Source organism: Homarus americanus, unplaced genomic scaffold, assembly GCF_018991925.1.
Source record: "Homarus americanus isolate GMGI-L3 unplaced genomic scaffold, GMGI_Hamer_2.0 scaffold367, whole genome shotgun sequence".
In the NCBI taxonomy this organism is placed as follows: domain Eukaryota; kingdom Metazoa; phylum Arthropoda; class Malacostraca; order Decapoda; family Nephropidae; genus Homarus; species Homarus americanus.
Window position 1 is genome coordinate 17,077,995 of NW_024743709.1, and position 18,618 is coordinate 17,096,612.

An 18,618-nucleotide genomic window follows, 5' to 3' on the forward strand; every position below is an offset into this window, starting at 1 on the left:
CTTAAAATGATGTTTGTAAACAGAAATAAATAATTCCTTAATAAATACTAACAATGAGGAATGTGTTGCTGGTTAGTACACCCTGAATAGTGCTTTAATAGGGCCAAAGTCCTAATCTGTAGAAATGTACAATGAACAATGTGACCACCTGTTTGGTGTGAGGTTGTGGCCAGGAATGAATGTGGTTAGGCCTGAGAGCCTTCTTCTCATCAACTCAAAGAACAGTCAATGTGCAATTGTTTATGAGACATCAAGGTCGCCTGATCTCTTCTCACTCGTCTGAGAGAAATAACTTGGGTTTGTAATTATGTATCCTTTTTCTGGGGTATTGTTACTTTTAGGGAAATTCATAATTTATCAGAATATGGTAGTCCTGGTCACTAATGTTATGGTCTCCTAGGGTATAAACCAATGGCTTAGTGAGTGCATATACTGTACTTAAACCTTTGACAGAAAGTTGCCTGGTTAAAAATTCCCACACTGTGACAGCTGTTTGGTGAGAATTTTATTGATTAATCATTCGTCCCTTGCTTGTTTAGTAGAAGACAAAAAGAAGGATAACAGAGCCACAAAAAGAATAATATGAAGTTTCATAACAAGTGACCAACTACCAAATGAAAGTGTAATGGGAATTTTACGGGGAATAGCCCACCCGTGCACAGGTCATCGACCCACAACGGGGCCTAGGGGGCAAAAAAATAAGAGTAAAAATAAATTAAAAATAGAAAAGAAAAAGATTACATTAACCATAAAAAAGAACTATCAATAAGGCAAAGGACAACTACTTCACTACAATAATTAATGTCATACTACATAACTTAGGCCAACTGATTTACATTCTTAAACTAATAAATTATCACAAGACAAAAACAAAACTCACAGAGAAGACCTTTCCTTTGATGTTCTGCCACACAGTCTGTGTAGACAATGGTATGTCACTTGCAAAATTCAATAGTCTTATATTGTTCTCCTGAGAACCAATAGCTAGTCTGGAGAAAAGAGGAGGAATATAAATGTTAGAACACCAAGACCAAATATGTAATGTATACATAAAGTAATATTATATAAGCATGTGATGGTAATGAAACAATGGGATAGATTCTACAGCAATAAGTCACTGTTACAGATACTGATACTGTACTGAAAAATTGTATTTCATTATCCAACACAGCTGCTAAAATATCTGACTACTTATTGCAGCTACCTATCTATCACCTACATTTATTTCTAAAACTTAGTGTTCTAAAGCAAATGGAATAAAGAAGGTGCACTGAGCTTCACGAAAATAGTCCAATTATTCTTCATACTTGTTGAGGAAAAAACAAATTTAAATTGTATACTTTTTACTTTACTAGCATTAGCTCTTCCATTTCCATTTCCACTAAAGATGGTCATAATGTCATATATTTAGCATCCTCCATTTGTATAAAATCTCACTGACTGAATCTATATCTTAAGCAGATTATCTTCCCGGCTTCAGCTGAACCTTGTAAATTTGGATCACCAGTCTATCACCTAAATGTGCTCTTGTTTTTAGGTCACCCGTACAAAGAGCAGAAGAGCTTATCCCACGCCCCCCACATTGTTATCATTATTGCTATTGTTAGCATAAAAAAATACATACCTTTTATGTTCAATTCCTTCAACCAGTTTTACTGTACAGTACTCTAGTTCTCCCTTAACCAATTAATACAACTCTGTATATTTAAAGTGTAACCAGAGTTGTTAAAAGTACTGGACTTTGTTACTTAAGTACTGTAAAAGTATTGTTACATTGACAAAATGTTACTCAAGTAGAAGTAAAAGAGTATCGCATTCTTAAAGTACTCAGGTACTGAAAATAAAAAGTAAAAAAAAAAAAATTATTTGCCTCAAATATTAAAACAAATCCACAGTAAATTATGAAAAAAAATAGTTAACTAAAGATAAAAATAAAAGACATCATTACACATATTTATTTTCAAATCTTTCTATTACAATTAACCAATAAATGATTCTCAAAATTATGGTTGTCCAATCAGGAATTTTTAGGCCTCCCTATCAGGACCTTTTAGGCCTAAATATAAGCCCAGCATGACCTACCAAAAAGAAATACGTTCAGCCACTCTTCCCCCTACAATCACTTTCTTCTTTATCAACACAAGTATCGTCGTCATGGACTTATGATCTGCAGACATAAAGTTGTTTCTGCTCCCATTAGGTTTCGGACACCTATCTGCCATGTATCTGAGGTGGGGCATGACCTGCACTTCTCTTCCTGTAAACTCTGTAACTGTCCCAACACTAACACCCTTCAACACTATTGCCTTGACTGTCCCACTGTAAGGGACCTCCTACCACAGGGAGTCATTTATTCATAATAATTTAGATTTAATTCTTGTACGCTACCCATGCTTTGATGGGTACTAACTCCCATTGTCCTTAAATCATATTAATATTGTCTCCATATCACAATTCATAGCGTGTCCTGCGAGACAAGAGTACCAATGTGTTAGTGTCTGACCGCATAGTCTTGTGACTAGGCTTGTTGCCCCCTGGGGTGTAATAAATTAACTAGATATTAAATAATAAGCCCAGCATGATTAAACAGACGCTCACAAGCAGCAGATGAAGGTAGTGGGATGTTAAGCTTGAGAGATAAGTCACATATGTCAGGAAAGACCTCAGTAGCTCCATTCCATCCCCTGGGCATGCCAAGTAGCTATCAAACTCCTTCAGTTGAGGAGTTTGTGGATGAGTGTTGCCTCCACAGTCACTGAGTCTGACTAAGACTCACTGTGACCTGCCCCTCTAATTGGGGGTGTGGCTGTTGTGACCTCACTCTTTGATTCTAATTGATGAATGGCTGAATTTTTTGCACCACGTAACATCTGGCGAAGGGTACTTAGTGGTACTTAGTTATTTAAGCAGAATTTTAAATACACTCAGTCTCACACATATTGTACTGCGCACATCATTGTCATTCCTAAAACCCCATTTAATTCATATTACGCTATATAACATTCAAATCCACCGCGCTTGTAGAACCTCAGAAAACGGGAAACATTTTTAAAGGATAACTCACCTACTCAATGTTACTAGACCATGTGTTGTCTTGTACCCAGGCACAGTCATATCATATTAATTGTATGTATTCATAGCATTAAGGAGAACTCAGGGTATCCATACGATGAATGCTAAAGTCCAGTTGAGCCGGACTAGTGTACTGTAGGACTAAGTGTGGACCAGGGTTTGAAGGTCATACTATTTACATCTGTGAACGTGTCGCGAACATAACTTCCACAGATATCATATGAAAATACATGAGAACAATGATCTGGAAAAAGGATAAATGTATCAGAACTATGTGAGGTGTTGGAAGTGACCCAGAAACTATACTTGAAAGGAAATAATCTTGTATGCGTCTGTATGAACTTAATACACCTCGTATCCTCACGTGACATATACCCACGACAGGTACAGTGATCAGAGAATCTTATGTCGGTGTTCAAATAGTGCAATGTGTGAGAGGAGGATCCCTAATTACAGTTTTAAGTGAAGTTAACACACCCCCGCCATGAACATTTAGCCTTTGTTTTAAGGCGCGTCATGTACCCGCCTCTGGTGTGCCGCGTTGATATTATAACCCAATGAATTTACCCACGAACTAGCAAACCAAGACCTTACCTTAGTGTGTAATTTAGGATTAAAATATGTGTTTATACGGCATGAGTGACAATATACCGAAAAGTGTTCAGGTGAGAACCGTAAGAAATAAAAGTAAAAATTAAAGATTGGAAACTGTAGGCCTACGTGGTGAGGAGCGGCAGGGCACTGCCCTCAGTACCCTCCGTTCTACTGTCACCTCAGGTCAGTGTCCTGTCGGGCTATATCCCGCCCTATAATTAAGGCTTATATAGAAGTTATTACAGTTTAAAGCTTTGCCTGATATATAAGTGTAATAGTAATGTGTTAGGGGGTGTGATAACCGCCCGTCAGGCATTATTTCTCAGTACCCTCCGTTCTACCGTCACCTCAGGTTCCATGCGGTCGGAGTGCCTTGCTGCCCGGCAGCCATTATCCCTATGAGCGTCCCAACAGGTGGTGACTATTCCCAGACCGTGAGAAACTCTGCGGTCGTCACTTGGAGCGACCTATAATACCAGGCGTAAAAATAGTACTGGTATGTCTCTGGGTGAAGCCCTCGTCTTTACCCACCGAGGGCTGTGTGCGAACGAGGTGCCTGTTGTGTATACCTAAAAGCTACAAGGAGTCCCATACCTGCAGGGGTGGAGTGTAACATGTGTGTTGAGATGGTGCTACTATGTATGATAACCGACGGTGCTATATTCCATACAGGTGGAGTAGTCTGATGTGTTAAGGGATAGTGTAAGAAGGAATGACCGAGGTAAGGTGGTCACAGATTGTTATGCAATAAGTATGTGGATGACACGCCATTAATGTAAGACGTCTGGTGCCCATCTGTGTAACCAACATTTTCGTTGTTCTTCTGAGGAAGACCAATCCATTTGTATGTTTTTACCAGTATGCTTTATAAGGAATAAATTAATTAAGACATGTTATGGTTTCACCCTTCCTTCCCCTTATCGATCTGGTCAATGGAAAACCTAACCCAATGCCTAGTCCACTCTGCACGCTACCTAACGAGCTACATGCTGTCCAGAGGGGGTCTGGTGGCAGCGACCCTTAGAAATTAAGATTAGAGTTAAGTATTCCCCCTTAGAATTAGTGACCCCCAGTCTGGCAGTATAATATATATATATAGATACTTACTTTATATCTAAGATGGAATTACATAAAGCCTTTTAGAATCACAGCCTCTTTGAAATTCATTTTAGGTACAGGTACAGTATATGCAAAGAGCAACTGACGTCTTTCGGAAAAGTGGGGGAGAAGAGAGGAGATTTGATGGGGGAGGGGGGGGATACAAGGGTAGGGTAGGTGAGGTGGGTGGTCAAGGTGCTAATGAACACAAGAAGTTCAAAGGGAAAGTCTGCTGTCATGGCCATTACCATATGACCTGACCTGACCTGACTTCACCTCACCTCACAAAACATGTAGGTACGTGACCGCGTGGTCTCCCCACACCCACCCTCACCCTTCACGGCTCCACCCTCACCCTCTCCAGTCTCTACCAACACAACTATTTTATTATGGCTAATTATTGATTAATTAATTAATAAATACAGCAGTCCCTCCAGTAACGAGCGGTTCAATTTACGAGATTTCGGTTAACGAATTAGCTCCCATAAGGATTTTCAGTTCTATTAACGACAACCTTACGAGAAACACGCTTTGGTGTGCGCATCAGCTGATCGGCTAGTCCGCCAATACAATAATCGGTTCTATGTTTACATTCATTTCCAGTGGCTTAAACATCGAGAGAGTTGTGCTCTTGAATATTTTTGCATTTTTTTATATTAAAATTATTGGTCATTCTGAAATTTAGTTGACATATTGATAATACAGACAGTACAGGGAACAGTTCTTGTGCGCCCATCAGCTGATCAAATCACCCACCAACGCTTCTCAGCTTAACTTTGTTTACAGTGGAGTAAACATTGAGTTTGTTGATCTCTTGAATATTTTTGCATTTTTACATTAAAATTATTGGTCATTCTGAAATTTAGTTTACATATTGATAATATACAGTGCCGAAATTATTATGAAACATGAAGAAGGCATGAAGAATATGGCATGTCATCATCGACTGCCTCTACAATCAGCTGTTTTATATGTAAACAAAGCGGCCGGGAATACGACATACACACCTCAAAGTGAGTTAAAATACAGTATTCTATTGTTTTTTATTTATTATTGTACAGTATACTGTACAGTACAGTACTGCATTTAGTTTATATTTAATGTTTTGTTAATTCTATTACTGGTATACAGTACTTTGTATGTACAGTATACTTTTTCTGTGAGCTGAAACCAATTATGCAATATCCCATTGAAATAATAGATTCAGTTTACAAAATTTTCAGTTAACGACTGACTCTGTGGAACTAAATGTGTTAATTAATCGAAGGACCACTGTATATTATTAGTTTGCCACAATAAAACTCGTTGTTTGTTTGTTTGGGTCATGTAACAAGTAACGGTTTTTGTTTTTTTTCAATTGAATTGGAGTAAAAGTATTAGAAAATCATACTTAAGTAAAATAACTATTTTTTAGTACTTTTTAAAAAGTAGAAAGCCAAAAATGTTACTAGAGTACAGTACAGTACTCAAGTAAATTTATTTCATTACTTTACAACTGACTGTGACATGACAGTTACATTGTCTTTACAAAACAATTGTTTACTTCTCTATAGTATTCTGATTATTTATAGCTTCACATCCATACAAAAGGGTTGGAGTACTGTACTTACTTCTTTCCTTCAAGATTTTTGCAAATTCCTTATTTAATTATTTTTTCATTCACCGTAACTTTGAATACATCCAAAACTTTTCTTATATTCAATTAATCCATTCTCAATAATATCTTAAATCATGAACCAATTAAATGTTTCTTTGTTTTATATTATACTTAAATTACCATTAGTTTTCAATCACTAATAATGCTCTTGCTTGCATTCTCTTATTGACCTATCTAACTTATTATCTAACCTGGCTCCAGGAAATCAGTAACAAAGAATCCTTGCTTCAGCTTAAATCTTACAAGATCATGTCACACTTCAGGATATGTCTCTAAAAATACACTATACAGGTATAAAAAATAATATTGCATATGGTATTGATATATTATGGGTATTGTATTTAACAAAGAAAAATCTAAGTTCCATCTAATCTTTATTTCAGTTGTCTTTGTATGTGAATGCAATGAAAGTGATTTATGAAAAAAAACTGAGGTTAAAGATAAATTTCAAGATAGGCCTGGCAAGACTTACATATTACCTACTTAGCATCTTCATCATCATTTTACTACTATTTTACATGCTAGTGTGGGTTAGCATTGCTGGTAAATGCCTGATGGCAGGGTGTCCTGGTTGCCACCAGACACAATTGACTTTTTATTTCATTTGCAATCTAAATTAAACCTATTCATCATCCAAATAAGTTTTATATCTTGAACCAACCTGTTGACATCCTGAGGACAAAAGGAAAGAGAGCTAGCACAGGCACCAAGAGTAGGCAGTTGGAACATGTGAGTGGAATTCCCGATGTGGAAGCCATGGAGGAGACGATCTTGTCCATATGTTACTGCCATGTCTCCAATCACTTCCAGGTTGTATATAACTCTATTGTGCAGATGATGTATTACCTGGTGATGAATTAAAATTTGAGTCCTAACAATTCAAATTTCAAAGCTGAAAAGATAGTACAGGTACTTCTGAATAAATCAATTTTATACAACAATTTCTTTTCAAAGCATAATCTAAAAATATACTGTATATATTTTTTTTTTCAGTTTTCAAATGTTTACTTATAATGGAATTAACACACAAAATATTTCTGTTACAAATCTTAATACTTTAGGAAAGTCAGTACATTGAAAATAGCTCCGATAATTATCCCGAGATAACTCGCTGATACAAGAAATTATGAGAAAAAAATTTGCATTTATAATGACATTCTGTATGCATATTAAAACATTTGATTTATAACTAAAACATTTTCATAGTATGTACATGCATAAATAAGACATTTCTTTGAAGAAATAATATACCTGTGTACCTGTAATTTCATTCGGTGTTTAAGCACAGATTTACAATGTATGAAAAAAGAAGAAAATCAAAGAGAAATTAGTACCCGGAAGTTACTATTAGTATTCTATCTATATTCTTTGGTAAAACACACTAAATGTAATGTGGAAATTTTTTGACAATTGTTGTAAAAAAAATAACAAACAAAAACATATTATACAATACATTCTCTTACATAACTGTACACAAAGCAATTATATTATCATAGATAGATAAAATATCTTTCCATACAGAGACGTTACTGTATCATTCAGGTTCCCCTAAATGTTTGTGGAGGTGTGATAAACACAAAAACAAGGTACAGGTACTATACATAGAGGAACATCACAAAGAAGACAACAACATTTACTTTCCCTTTTGATTTTCTTGCCATTTACATCACATTTTCGAGAGCACATGGCACAGCATGTTGGGGCTTTCTTCTTTTCAGTTACCGGCAGAATTTCTGGAAAGTGTCTTCCAGTGAGATGAAGTGGAGGTGGTTCTTCCCTGGTTGTCCTGAAGATTTGGGGTCGAGCTCAGGTGTATGGTATTTCAGCATAATCTGCTCAATACAGTATTTATTCTGTACTGCAAAGAAGTACCTGTCCCTCCTGACTTCATATAAAGGAAGTAAGAGTTCTACACTTCCAAATCTATAAAATGCAGAAATATTTTCTTGTAGGACTTGTTCCCTCGCTTTCTTGATGCAGGATAATCTACCAGGTGTTGATCCACGTTATCAACTCCTCCCATTGTATTATTATAGTTCATTACTGCTTGTGGTCTCATCTTCACCTCATTTTCCACAGTCACCATTTCTGCATTATGGAGTGTTGAGAGTAGAGAGATATCTTTCTTGTCTTTCCAACAAATAACAGTGAATTTTTCTCTTTTCAGTGATGCAATTCCCCTTTTTATAGGTTTTTCTTTTGAATATCAATGGGCATGTCCATACAAATCAATATTTTAACTTGTAAGAATGTCTGCTAGTTGTGGAGAAGTCTAGTAATTATCCACAGTGAGACAATATCTTTTACAAGGTATTTAGCAAAGGTTTGAAAAGTGTTATTACTACCTATGATGATATTGGAAGGTCTTTGTAATCATTAACAATATTTGTACCTTTCCCTGTATACAGTATGGGCCGTATTCAAGATTGTTTTACGTGGGATTTCCTCATTAGGAATCCTCACGGTGTGCTTTGCCCAAGCCGTAGGGGTTGGTCTGCCAACATAGGAAAAAAGGGAATGTTGGTATGCCGTACGCAAACAGCTGATCACAATTACTGTTAGTTGTGGGCAATAAAAATGAAATAAAGATATACTGAATCAACAGACTTATCATATATACTATATTGTACAAAGTAAAAATCTTGTGGTATTTTTTTTTTACATGTTTCCCATAATCTGCTGGGTCACCGTGTGTTGTCTGTTGGTGTACAACCTACCTGCTCAGTCCTAATGTACTCTCAAAAATTTCAAATTATACCATGACGCTTCAATAAAGTTGCTTTCATTGGTATCAGATAACAAAATAAGTACCTGTACTTTCTGTTTAATATGGTGGAGGGTTGGGGGGAGGGGCTGGCTAGGGGATTTGGTATGGTTAGGTAGGTTTCTTTGGTTGGTTAGGTCAGGTTTTATTACGTTCACTATTATTCATTTGTAACAGAAATGTATAGAATGAAAGGTACTCAGAATGATGATATACAGTATCTGCAACTGGACCCAAAAATGTTGGGGGATATTATGGGCAACTTGTAAAATTTACCAATCTTTTATACTGGTGATGAATGAGTTCACATGTGTGTGTGAGGTAGAGTGAAGACTTCAGCATCAGCATTGACTCAACCCTGACCTAGGCTTTTATGCTACAAGTATTGAAATATTTCAATAATTTCAGATATACCCTGTACTACCTGATTAATATATACATAAACGACATAGATATATGCATAGACAGCAACATAAGTAGATTTGGTGACGACACTAAAATAGGGAGCGTAATTAAATCTAAAGAGGACTCCGCAAAACTACAGGTAGACCTAGACAAATTTTTCGAATGGTCTGAAAAATGGCAGGTGAAATATAATGTGGACAAAATGTAAAGTACTTAGACTAGGAGATGTAAACAGAGAAACCAGATATCAGATGAACAATGCTGTTATAGAGAAATCCAACTGTGAGAAAGATTTAGGAATAATGATAAGTAGGAATCTTAAACCCAAGTCAACAATGTGCATTTGCCCGAAACAAGGCTAACAAAGTATTTGGGTTACAAGACTAGCAGGGTTATCCTAAAACTATATCTTTTGCTTGTGAGACTTCACTTGGATTATACAGTTCAATTCTGGTCACCGTACTACAGAATGGATATAGAATACTACAAGGAATTCAGAGGAGAATGACAAGACTAATCCCGGGCATTAGGAACCTTGAGTATAGAGACAGGTTAAAGCATCTTAATTTGCACTCCCTCGAGAGACATAGAGTGAGGGGCGATATGATAGAGGTGTACAAATGGAAGACAGGGCTAAACAAAGGGGACATTACAAAGGTACTCAAACTATCCAACCAGGAGCGAACTCGTAACAATGGTTTTAAATTACACAAATTTAAATTTCGGCGCGAAATAGGTAAACACTGGATTAGAAACAGAGTAATGGATGAGTGGAACAAGTTACCAAACATCATCATTAACTCGAATACGCTGGATAGCTTCAAACATAAGTTTATATGAGCGATAGGGGTTGGTTGTAAATGGGAGTGTCAAACAACCAATACTGTAATGCTAGTTATGGGCAATAAAAATAAAGATATACTAAATCAATAAAATTATCAAATGTATCGTCTATATAAGTGGCAAGTGAATTCACACATGCGAGTGTTAGATCAGAGTAGGCATAAAGACATCAACAAAATTGAAGGGCTATTTCTAAAGTAAGACCTTCCTCTATATTCACACTAGACTCATGAATGGGTTTAAAATTCGGCAGTCTAATTTTTGGTAAACAAACATGAAATATCAAATTTTGGGAGGTAGATTATGAATGTTTAAACGCCATATCTGTCCTTGTCCATCAGCGAAATTCATACTATATGTATGATGAATATTTTTTCGACTATACTGGAAGCATTGCAACATATATGTAATTGCAATTATATTAAGAGTCAACATTGATTTATCCTTAAGGCTTGCTTAGGGCGCCCAACAAAAATTCCAGTAATATCCGTGAGCAATGCTCACGCCATGAGCAATCCATGTGCTTCTTAAATACAAAACGCGAGGATTCCTCATGAGGAAAGCCCATGTAAAATGATCTTGAAACAGCCCTAAATCATAAAAGACCAAACATATCCAGTTTTTGACACACAAAGCAAGAATTTTTTATGCCAAACCTGGCTCATTTCAATGGAAGATACTGAACCTAGCCTCGTCATCCTTTATAAAGCATTAGGCTCACATCTACAGCATTATCCCTCTCTGGTTTGTAGAATCCTAAATTTATTCATTAGAAGCTGGTAGACTGGCCATATGTTATTCAATTCAGGATTTGGATGGGTTTGAGGATCATACTCTTTATTATCTACAAAGTGCAAATACCGTTTTATTTTACAAAACCTGTTGTATGACATTGCTTGTCAAAAAAAAAAAAGTGTGGACAGCATAGAATTCTTTGACCAATACTGTGATATTTCTGGTTTCTTAACAATGCCTTGTAAAATAAGAAGCCCTAAAATACTCTAATTCCACCACCTGTAACAGGGTATCATTGACTTTTTCCAGTGTTACATCTCACAGATGCTTCAGCTAACTTCTGTACTGCAAACCTATTTTTTTTTTTTATGGGGACTAGCCCACCAGGTCACAGGTCATCGACCCACAACGGGGCCTGGGGGACAAAAGAAAATAAGAAGCTTAAATTAATCTACACCACGATGATGCCGGAAAACCAGCTTTTTGAAGTGAGACAGATTGTATGAGTATGGAAACACAGAAGAATTCAGAGCATTCCACAGTTTGGCTGTGTGAGGAAAGAAGTATGTACTATAACGGGTTATTCTAATGTGCCCGACATCCACAGAGAAACGGTGGGCACCGCAGGCAAGACGAGTGTTACGAACCCACGGCCTTGCCGGCGGTACACAGGATGCCAAATCCACCGAACATTGCCTGTTAAAGTACCTGTAAAAGAGAGAGAGTGAAGCAACATTGTGGCAAAGAGAAAGGGAAGAAAGATTATCAGCTAAAGGAGGAGAGCTAATAAGACAGGTTGCCTTTGATTCCACCCTATCTAACAGTTGGACAGAAGAAGAGCCACCCCAAATATGAGAGCAGTACTCCAAGTTAGGATGAATGAATCCCTTATAAACTTGAAGCAACTGCTCAGGAGTGAAGTAGCTATGGCATCTGTAAAGCATTCCCAGCTTTCGGGAGGCAGCTTTAGCAATGTTGAGGATGTGTGGCTTCCATGACATAGTATTAGACGTAATGGTGAGGCCCAGCATATCTATTTTAGAACTTGGCAGAATGATTGTGTCCTGAAATGTGATTGGTGGGAGATCATCTAATTTGGAAAGTGTAATTGGTAAATACTGAATTTTATTACTATTGAATTTAACCAAGTTTCTATCTCCCCATTTGGAAATGCTGCACAGATCCACATTGATAGCTGAAATGATATCAGCTCTAGAAACAGATGTAGTTTGAAAATTAGGGGGAAGGGAAAAATGTGAAGAGTAGAATCATCAGCATAAGAATGGATAGAATTAGTCGTAGTGTGAAGAAAATCATTGATAAAATGAAGGAAGAAAGAAGGTGAAAAAACAGAATCCTGTGGGACACCACTATTGGTAGAGAAAGAGCGAGAGATCGATCCCTCGACAACAACTGCCATGGATCAGTTCTCAAGGAAGCTAGAAAGTAGAGAACAAAGAGGGGGAGAGAAACCATAAGAGGGAAGTTTAGAAAGCAAAGACTTGTGCCATACCCTGTCAAATGCTTTGGAGATGTCGAGGGCCACAACGAAAGTTCCTGATAATCCCTAAGAGAGAATGACCAATGATGGGTGCAGTGGGAGAGCAGATCACCAGTAGATCTCGCCTGGCAAAAGCCATACTGGTAATCCGACAAAAGAGGAAAGTGTTCAAGGTGACGGAGAAAATGAGAGTTTAAGATACTGTAGTTCAAAAATCTTAAGAGAGAGATGGGGCAAAAGTTAGAGGGATTAGAATGGTCACCCTTCTTTGGGATGGGCTGAACCGAGGCATGCTTCCAAGAAGAAGGAAAAGTTTGGGTCCGATATCAGGGATAGTGCGCATCAGGTAGTGCCAGCGATGCCTGACTCCATGGGTGAATGCCGCAAAAGCAGCATGTGGCTCTGTGCTAGCAATATCAAACAGAACTTGGATTCCCCTAACCCACTCATTCACCTTTCCCGTTACGTACTCGGTCTCGAAGTCCGTCGTGCTGATTACTGCGCCTAGGTGTCTTTGACCCATCATTTGTTATTTTGACCTCACTTCCACCAAACACCTCCATTGTCCGTTCATAATGTTCTGGCTTCACAATGAGGAAAGACTTGCTGGTGGTACCCTAATTGTGGACCATGTGATGTTATCAAGTCCCACCACGTTTTGATGTCCTCCACTTTTCCTGCTCCTGTAAGGTCGTCAGCATACGCCACTTGCTTGACCTTGGTTGTTTCAAAATTTATTGTGTGTTGGAGCACGGATAGGCCTATTGAGTACATTGCCATTGCAACAGGGTTCCCCTGCGTTGTTCCCTCAGTTGACTGTATGATGGTATCGCCTCATAGAGCCTTGGTGTTTACTATATAGCAGTCTGATGGATTCCTATAGGTGTTTTCAACATACATTGCAAAGCTTGGACACTTGATCTTGATATTGTGCAGTGCGGCCTTGTGGTTAAGTATGTTGAATGCGTTGGAAGCGTCAACCAAGAGAACGGCCTCACAATCAAGCTGCTCAAATATCGTTCTCATGGAGTGCATGGCAGCTTCCCCTCCAGCCTACTATTGGAGCAGCGTTTATTTGTACTACATTTTCAGGTTGAGTAGACTCACTGCTATCATTTAGGATATTATCGGGCAGTTGGGTTCCGGCGATATCCTCCTGTGTCGGCTCCCTGTCATGTGGGTTCCAACAATTGTTTCCTTTTCTGCAAATCACACATGGTCAGTTGTTTCTCACACAATCACAGCTAGTGCAATTTTGGTTCTGGCTAGCACCGACGCAACAATGTCTGTTACCCGGTACAGTGTTCCGCACTTTGGGTGACAGTTACGGCCTCCTCCAACATCTGCTTTGGTCCCATACAGCAGAAGAAACTAGTTCTTAAGAGGAAAGGGCGGAGAGGTGACAGGCTGGACTGCTGTGTCCGGGTGTGTAGGCCACCCCCCTGAGGGCGACAATCCATACATCAGAGTGATACACTTGGAGAAAGAATTGTCACACCTAACACTTGTTTATATATCCTTGGCAGAAATAACCACTATTTCTATGGTCGCACTTGGCCTTCTGTCACTGACCATAGGGACTAGAGTCGCGAGGCCACCCTCGCCAAAGTAGGCCTATCAACATTGGCACTGACATCTGCCACCTGCACTAGCTGTCCCGCCAAGCACTCACAACTCGCTTGGTGATCGACAGTAAACACACGTTATATTTGCGATTAATGCCGTAAGGGATGAGAAGAAACTTCAGCGACAATGCTTAGGGTGACATCCGATATTCACCGACACACTGTGAAATTCCCGCTCCCACTACTACTACTACTACTACTACTACTACTACTACTACTACTACTACTAATAATAATAATAATAATAATAATAATATTATTATTATTATTATTAATATCTGTAAATAAAAAATACAAGTCAAACTTTCAATACAGTCTCTCCTCAATTTACGACAGGGTTCCATCCCGACGACCAGGTCGTAAGTAAAATTGGTTGTAAGTCGAAAAGGCGAAAATAATACATAGAAATTCTAAAATGGGTGTCTCTTTTTCTTCTCAGCACCACGAGAACTCTCACTTTTATGCATGCTAGTCATTTTAAAGGGAATTACAAGCAAAAATTTTGTCAGCACACAGAGCAATCACTAACGTCGGGACTCAAAAATACGTAATGTGAAAAATATTTTATACATAAGAACATAAGAATGGAGGAATCTGCAGTGGGCCTATTGGCCCATACTGGGCGGTCCCATTTACACCCAACCCCTATTGCTCATATGAGCATCCAACCTATGTTTGAAGCTATCCAGTGTATTCGAGTTAATGATGATATTTGGTAACTTGTTCCATTCATCCACTACTCTGTTACCAAACGAGTGTTTACCTATTTCGCACCGAAATCTAAATTTGTCTAATTTAAAACCATTGTTCCGAGTTCGCTCCTGGTTGAAAAGTTTGAGTACCTTTGTAATGTCCCCTTTGTTCAGCCCTGACTTCCATTTATATGCCTCTATCATATCGCCTCTCACTCTACATCTCTCGAGGGAGTGGAAATTAAGATGCTTTAACCTGTCTCTGTACTCAATGTTCCTAATGCCCAGGATTAGCCTTGTCAAGTAGCAAGTTAGTTACCCCAAACTGTACTGTTACTTTCCCATAACTTAACACACTCGATCACAATCCCGATCAGCCACATAAATCCCCCCACACCATAATTAATCCTTTAGACAAAATCCCACCATGATATATAGACAAAATAAGATACCGAGAGAAAGAGACAAATACGCCCTCACCATGTTCCTCAGTACCCCTCTACCTATTACTACCTACACATAGGGTTTATATCACCATGGAGAAGCTCACCAGAAAGAGTGGGATTTTGTAGTATCAGACAGTGGACATAAAGGTGGTCAGGTACAGGTGGTCACGAACCATTCCGAGCCGATGCCACAACAAATCCTGACCGATGCCATCCGACCATGGCTGTCATATGTCCGGGTTGTCGTAAGTCAAGGAGAGACTGTACAGTATACAAATCCTCAAGTACATGACTTGCATGTTTGTAAAAATAAATAAATAAATTAAAATACTGAGCATCAACATTTCCTCACCAATGTTTTTTGTATAAAGGTAGGCTACATTTCTAATATTAATCTTGAATTTCCAACACTTGCTGTTGTCTCTTATGCCTTATGCAATGTAAAATACACACCTTACACTAAAAAGCAATGAAGCTTACCTTGAACTTGGACCCTCCAGACCAGAGTGTCCATTGGAGTAGCTCTCCTCTCACATTTGAAGATAAAAGGTTCCCCTTGTACCAAGCTAAAGCGATGTGTTGTTTTCCTGGGTTCTTTTCTTTATTCTGTTCAGCACAGTAAAACAAAAAATACAAATTAGATGTACAATATAAAATAGTATACTTTCTTTGAGTTTCATTGATGTCTGATGGGCTTTATGATACAAAGGGTCCTCGCTAGCTATGTTGTGCTGATATACGTCATTTCACGTTATGTCGCTAACAAATACAGTGGTCCCTCAATTAACAAAATTTCGGTTAACGAATTAGCTCCCATAAGGATTTTCAATTCCATTAATGAACAAAACTTCGATTAACAACAGCCTTACGAGAAACACGCTTTGTGTGCACATCAGCTGATCGGCTAGTCCGCCAATACAGTAATTGGTTCTATGTTTACATTAGTTTCCAGTGGAGCAAATATCAAGAAAGTATTGTATTGGGAGTGTGTTTGCCCGTCCAAAATGAGATGTGTAATTTATAGAATCGAGATAAGATGCGTAATTTATTCTCTTAGATTCTCGGAAAACTTTTCCCAGCACCCAGAAACATTCTAGGGATGTGGGATAGTGTCTGTCTGTGTGAGACGCATCTCATTACTCAGAAATCTCTCATTCCTGGAAGAGCTCTGCATCAACTGTTCCAGCTAAAAGGGAGATTACTTTTATATTTTGTTTATTTCTAAGCCATGTCGTTTGTATTGAGTGGAATGGGTGTTAAAGAAGTCCATTTTTCTGCAAATTTTTGCATTTTCATGAGCATATTCTTTTTTTTTCAAATGAACAAGGACAAGCAAAAAAGACCGCAATTGGGGAACCATCGTGAAAATACATGGATTTGCAGAAAACCAGACTTCTGAGACATGAATTGGCGAGGTCAGCCTATATTTAGGCATTTTTTATTGTGTATTAAACCATTTCTACTCTGTATTTAAAATTTTTGTTTATATATTTTCTGACATTCAGACCCAGTGTATATTCAACATGTAAACCTATGTCACATTTTAATGTGTCTACATGGCAATCCAGACCATGGAGGTCCTTAACTCATGTTATTGGGCGACTCCGCTGTATTATACAAAACCACTGGCAAACTTATGGAAACATATAATTCATAAAAAAAGTGAAATACATGTTTCCATCATACATCTGACATCATGGTCTGAAGTATGCCCAGCACCAGATGCACATTATTAGACAACACATCTACCAGAAGAGTTCCTACATCCAGACAAGCCCCACATTTAGTTGATCACGAATGGGTACTCTATTCACTTATTCAGTTTAATCCTTCTGACGCCATCCCAGAAGGCCCGGCATAGTAGGGGTCTGATGGCGTCAATCTACCACTTCATTTTTTTAATTTTCCCGCGTGAGCAGCGCGACTATTATTGTGACAATAGCTCATCCCCGCTCACCCACACTTCTCCTTGACTGCATCTTAGGCAAATAATCAGTATAACAGTTGTCACCACGGAGGAAGGTCATGTGTCTACCTCTCTGGATTACCCACTTAGAACTCCAGCTCCCAAGCCCTGCCACTCCAAGCCACAGAGTGGTGAATGTACTGTATATAGTGTAATAATAAGGAACAATGTGAAGGTGTTGTGAAGTTGTAAGAACATGGAGTGAGTTTGCAGTGCACCACCGTTCACTCCCAGATGCACAATAACTACTAGAGGGGTGCTGAGGTACGATGTCTCGCCGACTTCTCCGACTCACCAATAACCATAGGTGGTGAGCCATTTTCTTTACTTAAAGCCCAATGCCAAGACAAAATCTTGTTTCATAAAATATACACAGCATTATAGAGCTTGGGGCTAAGAGAGGCATATATGTTTGATAACATTTGTATTTTAAAGCCTGATGCTGAATATTAAACACTGGCTAATCAAAATCTTCATCAAAATTTGTTTTTTAAAGACTGATGTTGAGTGAGACCATTTGCTTACTACTATTTGTTCTTTAAAGCAAGAATCTGAATAAGGATCATATTCTTACCGAAGTCTGTTTTCTAAAGCCTGATGTTGATTGAGGAATGTTGGTTTTACATATGTATCTCTTGGCGGACAGATCCCACAGGAAGATGTTGCGGCCATAATCAGATGATACAATGAATGGCCCATTACTAGCTGCTGAAGTCTTATTACTTTGCTGGCTTTTATTCCTTGGACCTACAAAAAGATGCAGAATCAACACATTGTATTCTTGGTATAATCTGTATGGCAAAGCCTTATCACTTCATATGCACTTTGGCTTAAAATCATGGCAAGATAATGTTGATTTTCTGATGATTTTGTACATAAAGGAACTACTACTACTGCAAAATGTTGTACAGTACGATACAGCTTTACATAATCATCCATATTTAATACCTCTTCCTACTACATCAGGAGTGTCACTTGGAGTAAGAATAAGTAATGATGCTGGAGGTAGAAAAAAAAATCATTCTGTCATATAAAGGCCTATATAGCACACAAACAAGATTCAGAGGATGCAGATATTTCTGTATACAGCATATGAGTATACAGGTATCTCCAACATATGTGGTGCTTCAAGAATAGAAAGATTGAAGGAGACAAGAAAGGCTCAATGAAGAATGTGCTTCATAAAAGTAATTAATAAAAACCTGGAATGAGTTAAGTAA

At 38.2% G+C, this 18,618-nt stretch overlaps 1 protein-coding gene across 1 annotated transcript in view; it reads right to left on the reverse strand.

Moving 5' to 3' along the window:
* Positions 1-18,618, reverse strand: part of LOC121877245 (gem-associated protein 5-like) — a gene marked incomplete at its 3' end in the record, with an annotated part of 94,779 nt that overhangs the window by 63,231 nt on the left and 12,930 nt on the right. The window contains 4 exon segments of the mRNA XM_042382891.1: positions 881-989; positions 7,083-7,267; positions 15,913-16,038; positions 17,973-18,145. Coding sequence (XP_042238825.1) covers positions 881-989; positions 7,083-7,267; positions 15,913-16,038; positions 17,973-18,145 — 593 coding nt within the window.